The 10026-nt window shown below is 37.0% G+C and overlaps 1 protein-coding gene across 1 annotated transcript; it reads right to left on the minus strand.

Moving 5' to 3' along the window:
• Positions 1 to 3228: 3228 nt before the first annotated feature.
• LOC131301885 (phytanoyl-CoA dioxygenase) lies at positions 3229 to 9141 on the minus strand. The gene is made up of 9 exons (XM_058328380.1): positions 8953 to 9141; positions 8739 to 8863; positions 8544 to 8604; positions 6836 to 6904; positions 6459 to 6577; positions 4196 to 4343; positions 3942 to 4086; positions 3773 to 3859; positions 3229 to 3608 (listed from the first exon to the last, which is right to left on the minus strand). The coding sequence occupies exons 1-9, from the start codon at positions 9005 to 9007 to the stop codon at positions 3566 to 3568; spliced, it is 852 nt and encodes a 283-aa protein (XP_058184363.1). The 5' UTR covers positions 9008 to 9141; the 3' UTR covers positions 3229 to 3565.
• Between the last annotated feature and the right edge of the window lie 885 nt (positions 9142 to 10026).

Here is a 10026-nt window from a genome sequence, read left to right on the forward strand (position 1 = left end):
TATCGGTAGGTATGTTTTTTGAATTTGTAGTGGCGAAACTGCTCAGTTAGTACGCCCCTACAAATTCAAAAAACATACCTACCAATATCCGTTGGATCTAATTTTGTACAAGGCCCCATAAATAATTATTTCAAAATTTATAAATATTTTTTTTGTATTTTTGTGGGCCCGATGTGGGCCCACTAGCATGTGCGGTGAACTGCCACCGCATCCCATGCATGCGGTGGTCCTAAACTTAATGCTTTGTCCCCTTGGCCTCACTGCCCCCAGACAATTTTACTTCAGTGAATCAAATAAGTTGGACACCCATGTGTTTTCACAAGAAAAAGATTTTGATGTACAACTGACATTAATTAGCCATATATGATACTCCGTACTATCTGTGTTTAATCATCTGTCCATTCTGTTCAACATTTACCCTTCCCAATTATCGTTTACCTATTGTGCAGAAAGTCTACCCACACAGCAGATCTGTGCACAGATTGTGCACAGATTTTGTTGTGGGGCCCACCACGGGTCCCACACAAATTATCCGAGCTGTTCATTAAATGTAAAACATTTTTTCAAATGTCTCCGTAAAACATAAGCTCAATCCAATACCTATAGGTGCTCGATCCAACCATATAACTTTTCATTATCCGAAAATCTGAATGAAAAGTTAAATGGTTGGATGAAGCGCCTATTGGTATCGGATTGAGCTTATTTTTTACGGGGACCCTTGAAAAAATGTTTTACATTTAATGAACGGCTCGGATGATTTGTGTGGGACCCGTGGTGGGCCCCACAACAAAATCTGTGCACAATCTGTGCACAGATCTGCTGTGTATGTAGCAGGACTCCCTATTGTGCTAGAAAACATATTTACATGAATCTCATGGCAAGCAAGAAAGGAAAAACGAAAAAAAGAACATAGCTTTGCGATGAAGAGAGTTATTTATGGAAATGATTTTCGATCGCTTGTCCATTTGCAATTCCCTTTCTTTTCTTTTTTTATTATTCAAGGGAAACTATCAAATTGCCCTTCATATAGCAATTCTCTTTCTTTTCTTTTTTTATTATTCAAGGGAAACTATCAAATTGCCCTTCATATGTAAAAAGTGACCGCAGAGCATGAGTGCATGAGGATAAAAGTAATGCAAAAATCATTTTTCTTGTTGATACCTAAATGATGATTATCTTCTCCTCATTTTCATATGTGGCACGGTGGGTCCTATCAAATTTAAATATGTTTGGTTTTTTTTTTTACTCAATGAAAGTCAATACTTGTTAGTTGAAGTAGGGTTATGAACTTCGGTTAAATAAGTGAGAGTACATGGTGCCTATCATTGGGTTACTACACTTTCTCGATATGTTTACTCTTACATCTATACATGAATTTTGTTATTTTGGGGGCATAAAATTAAGTACTACTACTTTCCTGGTATAATTACTCTTGCAAATCCCAAACAATGACAAAGCGCGAGCTGAACATGTACAATCTATCAAGCACCGAGACTCCTCGCTTCTTGTTGTATCCTTGTTAGACACTTCAAGAACATGCGAAATGCTTGGTAAACTCAAGAAGTCAGAGACACGTATCGTACACTCCAAGTGGCACGTCTAATAAAGTTATTTCTTTTTAAGTAGGGAACATTGGAGACACCCGTGTCTCAACTTGAAAAATGAAAACACAATAGGAATCAACTTGTAATATTCAAAGATTATTTCGGAAGTACAATATTCCAAAAATATGATGAAAAAAGAACGAATGGATAAATACTTTATCAAATGAAATCAATTATTTAGAAGGAAACGATTGAAAATGTAAAAATACTCGTAGCTTTTGTTATATCCGGATGGAGATTTTCATATGATTAACAATTTAATATCTATCCCAATATGTATACATATCTATTGCCAAGTCCCCAGCCATCTACGCGCCCCAGCCATGTACAATTGTTTTGTTCCATGACTGTGCATGTGTCTCGTCTCTGTCCCCATATGTATCATTGCTTCTTAGTGTGCAATTGAACAGAACAATTCTCATTTCTGGAAGAAATCCCTCAGATCTTCATGTATTCAATATTATCATCTAAACCATAAGGAACTCAAAAGTATACACAGAATTAAAAGGAAAAGAAGGATACGCGAAAAGAAAGAGAAACTAGAACTAAAACTTCGAAGGTTTGAAAGCAGAAACCTGTCATTCACTTAGCTAGCCAGCATGGCCAGAGTACCACTCCCAATCATTTACGTAGCGACGAATTATACAACGGAGACATTAACATTTATTTTAGTTGGGAGACAAGGTGTGGCCCACATTGTGTTGTGGCTTTTATTTGCGAGTAGTACCACGTGGTCTCCAAGAGTACCCAATAATTGGCCAGCAGCTATTGTAATATCATGAATAGGTTCACTCTAATTTGTCTCTAATCAAGATTCCTAGGTTTAGGTCGGAGTAGGAGAAAGTTGGTCCCACAGAACAACTTCAGTTGAAATTTAAGAGACAAAACACCCCACAGCTGAATGATCGACAGGGGTTTAACATTTCAAGCAATAATTCATCACATATGGTAGAAATTACATTTCTGTTTGAGGTTTTCTTTTCTTTTCACCTCTACATTTTTTCACCAAAAATTTCTTAGAACCAACAAAGCCTAGGGTTTTCATATTTTCTTTCAGACACGGAACAGTGACAACCAAAGGCTAAGAGAGAAATGAAGGATTTGAACCAGCACCATAGAAATCCAAGTTAGAAGATTAGTATGGATTGATCCATCAAGCAAACCGAGGGAGATCACATGAGAAGAAAATAACATGAAGGCAAAGAATTTGGATCGAAGATAACCCCGGAAAGGGAATGAGTTGGCTTTGGGCTGAATCTACCTGCGCCAATGCATTTTAGGTATTAAAAAACCCACAAATAACGAAGTAGAGAACAATGGAACAGTGCCCCACGATGCCATTAGGTGCCCAAATAGTGCTACTCCTATTAGAAAAAGATTCAAAAAAGCCTCAAGTTAATGATAGCGCTAAAAGTTCCGCGTGGTACCTAAAAATCTCAGAATAGCAGCTGATGCCAATTCTAGTCTAGTTTGATGTTCCTAGAGCAATCAACTTTGACACCAAAGTAATCACAATAATGATGAGGTTGTGAAACGCACAGGTTGTGCTGCTTTCACAGTCTCGCGTTATTCCCGGTTTCACTGAATTTATTTTTTTGGAGAAGAAATGGCTATGTTCTGCAAGTTGCTGCCAAACTCTAGCATGTATATACCTAGCAGGTACAAGCATTGTGGACACACTGTGCAGATAATCGAAAAGTCAGAAGACAAGTTACATGGCAACTGATTCACACCAGGAATTATACACCACATAAAGCAAGAACAGAAGCAATTGGACAATGCAATGCTCAAACATTACGGCATTGAACCAACCATCTGATATGCTCATTATTTCTTAGAGAACAAATTCTGCATTATTACACATACCCTAATTAAGGCATGCAACTTTGTGTTGATAATTTTACTTCAGATGCGCACGGCAGCAGTTAACAGAATGCTTGACAGACCATCCCAAGTATAGATCAAGAAACGTAGAGTGGCTCAGGATCCACTTTCCTTCGGATCCTGAAAAAAGAATGATGCCAGCGATAAGGGGAAAAATGTTAGTAATAACCTTGGCAAGTTTGATCATAATCATTAAATACAATGTTTCCAAACTTTTGGAAAAGCAACTAATAAACAACAAAGATATACAACATGTGAAATGAACAATATCTCAATTTACTAACCAATTGTCTGGTGCCCATTTGCAACCAACAGTATCAACTGTGTGCAAGCTGTAGGCATGCCTTGATTTTGAAGACTGATTCTCAAAACTGTTGGCAAATCAAGTAGATAGATATTACGCAAAGAAGTGAGACTGCGACTCTATCTTGTAGAGGATTTTTAGAAACCAACCTCTGATGAATAAGATCACCATGAATGACAACCAAGGAGCCAGCTTTAACTTCAATGGGCACAAAATCCTTTTGGTCATACGATGGGAAGGGACGATCAAAGTGAACACCCTCCTCATCCCTCGTGAATCTTCTCACAAGGCCATCTGTAAATAAGTCAAGTAAATGAGAGTAACTCATGGCGCTTTGTTTTTCTTTCTTTTCTCGCTTCAGAAGAATGCACAAGAGTCAGAATGCCAGATATAAGAGAGCCACCTTTGTGGGATCCAGGAATAGCCCAAATGCAGCCATTCAGTATGTTTGCATCTTCTAAAGCCAGCCAAAGCCCCGTGCAAGTTGTTGGTTCAGTATACAAAAATGAGTTATCCTGATGTGGCACTACTTCACCACCAATACCTGGTTGCTGAAATAAAAATTCTTCCACATTAGACACAGATTCAGCAGAATCTACAAGACATGCATATTTTCAGTGAAGTCATGGCGCAAGGCACGTTTTCAACCTTTCAATGCATATGTGAATCCTTTCTCAAAAAGGATATACTAAACTACATGCCCAAATGATAAGGGCTGGATTTTCATAAATTGACATGTACATTCCAGCCACAACTGGGCCAAGTATACTAATGGTTTACCAACACAATAACATTAACAATGTCCATATAATCCCCATACTTATGGTTTACCAGAACAGAAAAAGAGACAGACAATATGATTTCAAAACTCTCATAAGGAGCAGGACCCTTAACTTAAATGGTGAAGCTACAGAACAATTATCCGCCATCCAATTTCCAAAACCCAAAAAAGGCGATTTAAACAAAGTGTGTGCACATTGTATAAAGCCAATTCTACAACGCCCTGTCTCCAAATTACTTGTGCTTCAGGGCAAAATAACTAATTCAGCAATGAAACTGACACAAAGTAATGACCTCATTTCATTTCACATTTGATAAAGCATCCAACTCCAAACCAATTGGCTAAGAGTGAAGAGGCCGCCCAGGCTCATATACTAGTTTTTGGAGGAGATAATTAACCGATGTGGGACAAATCCCAACAGTCCCCCGCACGTGCAACCCCTGACTCGCACGTGGAGAGGTAAACAACACTATGTCAAGGTGTTCTATAACTAGACGTGTACATGACACGTTAGGATTTGACAATCCTCAAGGGGGTATGTAAGAGTGAATCTAGAACACCAAGTTCTACAAGTGACGTGTTTCTATGAAAATTTACAGCATCAACTAATATAGACCTCATAGCAGAGGAATAAAATAAACAGAACATTACATTCTTATGGACACATAGCAGAGGGCTCTGAGGACGGATATGAAGTCCTTACAACCCAATATCACCATAACTTCACACGCTATACACACCCTCTGTGCGCATTCTTTTTCTCTAGGACCCAAGATAGCGTCTTACGAAGATTATTTTTTTTCTTGCAACACAAGAAAGAGGTGGTAATTAGCATGTTTTATGCAAGTTCAAAATGTGGGGAAAAAAAATTGGGGAAGCTATAATCATTAGAAGTTAGCAAGGCACAGTAGAATTTAACAATTGTCATTGAGTTGTAAAGAAGTTGGCTATAAGCGAAGTTAGATTCAGGTTAGATTATTATTGTTAACTTGTCACATATTGTTGAGGAGTTATATGTAGCTCCTAAAATCAAACATCGTCATTGCCTCACACACTCCACACAAACACTGTGCACTTTCTTTTACCTATGATCCAAGATCAAAGAGTTCGAGGGTATGTTTTCCTCCCAACAGATGAAAGAGCCAGCAGTAAGCAAATATTATGTAAGTTTAAATGCCAAAAAAAAAACCCTAAGCCCTCAAGGCAGCCACAGAAATTCGAAAGAGAGCAGCAAGCCTTGTGAAGAAATAACGTGTGGATTTGATTTTTGCAAGATCACATGAATGGCAAGCTGCTCATCAAGATCTCTTCCCCAAACTGTTTAAATGCAATTTTTTCACATTGTTGAATGTCAAAGACCACACCCATGCTTAAGTTATTGAATGCATACAACTGCTACCTTAACCAAAAAATAAATAAAAATTCAATTTCTTAACACATAATACATAACCAAACTAAGCCCTGTGTTCCAATCAATCAAATCGGATACATGAATTTTTTTTCGTCATTTTGCGCTGTCAAGCGGTAAAATTTATAGATTAGTAACTGTTCTACTTCTACCACAATGTCTCATGTCAATTTAGGCCTTCCCTCACCCTGATTCCTGAATACATAATTTTGACGATTTTCTCAACTATTGCAGCAACAAGTCTTCATTGTAGGTGACCAAACCACCTCCGCATATTGTCTTTCCACTTATATTCAATTACTGTTACCCCGGACCCACCAATTCGCAAATCTTTTCATTTTTAATCATCTGCCTCCTAGTCTTGCATACATTCACCTCAACTTCTAATTTCAGCTACACATCTATTCATATATTGTCTCTAAGCAGCATAACAATGCTGACCTTAAATTATCAAATACCAAAAAGGACAAGAAGTACCTTAAATATATACATTGACTGAATGATCACCGGCCTCTTGTAATCCAATGATTCGAGTAAGTTCGATAATTCCTCCGAGAATGTGAACTTTTTGAAGACTGGATCAATCTCATGAAGCGCTACGAAAGACATAATATATGAGAAGAAATATAAAATGAGCCAAAAGGATAACAAATATGGTGTGGCATCAACCCATATCTATTCCGAATCATGTAGATTGTAATTGCAAGAATAAAATCCAGATAAGATTATTGAAAACTTGAACTCAACAGATACAAGAAATTTCAAATCATACTAGTTTTCAAACTTAAGGGGATGATATAAATGACATGAATTCTGCGCTTACAAATCAACAAGATCAGATTGCCTCTACATACCATGGCCAACCTTGTTAATTGATAGTTGCTTCGGTTGCTTTAAGTTGCCATCATCGTCAAATGCTTTCTCTGTTGAAAAACAACAAATGTCAATAATCTAGAAACAACAAACATTAAGCTAAATAAGCGCTACAACAAACATCACCCTAAATAACTAAATAAGCGCTACAAGTAACAAACATCACATATAAACAAAAGGATAGGAAAATACAAAAAGGTAGGCATGGGATGAGGTAAGAGCAGACCGGTCTCCAACGAAAATTCTAGAAATCACAACCTTTTTCTTTGAAAGCAGCAATTGAAGGCTCGTATTCTTCAAAAACTAACTAGTATCCATGCAATCACCAAGATTTGACCACAAAAAATTACTTTCTCTGACAAGTAAACAAAGAATCAAGATGATACGTAGACCCCATTACATGAGAAGGTCAGCAGAAGGTGGAAACATATCCATCCTAGTCCTGCCTACACAAAGATGTCTGTACCAGCAACTCCGCTATGTAAGGGCCAGTAATTGGTTTCCAAAGAAGAACAAGGAGACGTAGATGCTATAGCAGTGCACTGCCAGCAAAAAGCAGACCAACTTTACAAATACCTACTGAAACTCCAAAAAAATTTAAAAAGTTACCATCATACTGGCTTGAGCCTGGCGAAAATTTAACACTGCTACAGGCACTGACCCCGTTTGCTAGCACTTAGAATCTAACTTATTTAGCTTATTTGCTTAAACAAAATAATGAAGGGTGTTTGTTAACAGTTATACTTATGAATAATCACTTATTTGGCTTTTCTAGTTTATTTGACCCAAAAGAGCTAGAGCACTTTAAGCTCTGATTTGCAGCTTTTTTTGCTAATTTCAAGATGATAAAACACGGATGGACAAAGGAATCCTAAAATGAATAAGTTATTCTTACTCCAGTTTTAAGGACAATCTAAACATTCAGTTCATAAAAAGCTATTTGACATTCAAGAAAACAAGTTATACTTTTCTTAGAAATTATAAAAAGCTATAACAAACAGTTTTATGACTTATTTTGATTTTTTAATCCAATAATCCAAAAAGCTATAATCAAAAAAGCTAACTTATAAATGCTAGCAAACAGGGCCATTGTTCACTCTCTAGTCACTTAATACTCCTGTATAATAAGAAAGGAAAACAAAGAATAAAAGGCGGGTATTTTAATAGAGAGAAACTTATTCACGGAGAAGCCGTGAATAAGCTATTCACGGAAAACGCGCAATCTAATCCGTCTGTTTCAGCAATCAACGGTTGAGATATGTTTTTAATCTTTGACCGGTAATAAGTATCTCTTACTGTTAATAGTTTGTCTTTTATATGAATCGTCCAAAACATTTTCGGCCGAGATTGGCCTCCGTAAACTTTATTTATGGAATCTCCATAAATAAAGATTTCCCCATTTTAATAACCAAGAGTTCGAAAAGAGTCTTAAAAATGATTGGCTGGCTAAAAAGGAAAAGATGATCATTTGAGGTATACCTAAAAAGTAATTCCTCTTTTAGCATAATCGAAGAGAGCCCACAGACCTTCACAGATGAGTCTATGTAGACAAAAAAACAATAGTAGAAATGTAGAATCTTTTCCCCATAACCAAAACTTAAAAACAAGCAGAAATCAAAAGAGAACTGTTGAATTTCCCCAAAACAATCAGTCAAACGTATAATTAACAACACAGCCATATACAAATACCTTCGAAGAAAAACGAAACCTTCTCGGCGCTGTCGAAGAAGTAATCATCAGTTGTATTTTTCTGGGAAAAAAAATAAGGAGAAACAAAAATTAGGCCTCAAATTAACTAAAGATTTTGCTGACCTAGATATTTCAACTACTAATACTGAGTCAAACTTTTCATTTTTCTTTTCCAGAAAGAAAAAAAAAAAAAACCTGGTTTTTGGTGGAGAAAATGGAGGCGGAAGATGAGCAATCAAACTCGTCGAGCAATTGGTCCATTCTCTTCCTCATCTCGTTCACTTCTTCAGGGCTCGAGAACGATTCAAGAACTATGTATCCTGCGAATCTCAACGGACTCAAAATTGATACGAAAGAAAACGCACATTCATGATTCATAAGTATGTCGGGAGAGAGAGAGAGAGATTACCCTGGGATTGGAAGGACATGAGTTGGTCTGGAGAGAGATTTCCCAGTATCCCCATGACTATGGATTGTATTCTTACTTCTGATGCGGTGATGGAGACGAGACTTGTAGATATATATCTCTATTTACGCAACTCGGAAGTCGTATCTGTATTTCTCCAAGTATCTAGTTTGGTGTGAACAAGCCAAATTGCCGATAGGCGATAACGTGGACTCGTGAAAGTTTTGCCCCGGACGGGTCAATTTCACCGTCCACTTGTGTCCATCCAACTAAATTATGAATGGACACCTAAAAATTTCAAACCTAAAATCTTAAGAAGAAACAAACCCTTTCAAGCATTGACCATTAGGATAACCTCTTGGGTTGCGAGAGTTTCACTGTTCACGGTCACATTTATGATAGGAAATTCTAATGCATCGGTGAAGAAATTATTTTGGGCACAATTGTAAATTACCGCTGCCGCAGTTACATATTGCGCGTGCACAAGCGTGAGCGAAAATTGGAGTGCAAACATTTCAAAGTACTAAAACTGCAGGATCTGAACGAGAAGCACTAAAAAATAACGTGAATTTGGTTGCACAACTCTGTGAATCTTTTCACCATTTCTGCTATTGCACTGGAATAAGTAGTAGTAGTATTTTTCTTTTCTTCTTTCCTGGAAACACAATCTGAACTCTAAAGTCCTTTGCGGCATTTCAAAAGGGATAAAAAAAAAAAAAGGTGGCCCACGTGTTTGTGTGATTGTGTTCACGTTGTCTTTGTGGTTGTAGACCTTTTGCCCAATTATTGATCCCGAATTGGGATATACTACAATGGGGATAACAAGTCTGACAAGCAAATCGTTGCAAAAATATTAACAATATGAATCACATGTCATCAGTCTTTCAAAAAGACCTAACTTTTTTTTTTTTTATCGACCAATACCAAATATATGTTCGATAATTTATTGTTCAATCTTCGATAAATTTGATTTTTCTTATGAATAATCTAGCTGATTAGCCCGAAAACTCTGCAATACTATTCATTCTTCGATAAATTTGATTTTTCAATGAATAGATATACTCCAGCTTATTAGCC

This window comes from Rhododendron vialii, chromosome 9a, assembly GCF_030253575.1.
Source record: "Rhododendron vialii isolate Sample 1 chromosome 9a, ASM3025357v1".
Classification (NCBI taxonomy): Eukaryota; Viridiplantae; Streptophyta; class Magnoliopsida; order Ericales; family Ericaceae; genus Rhododendron; species Rhododendron vialii.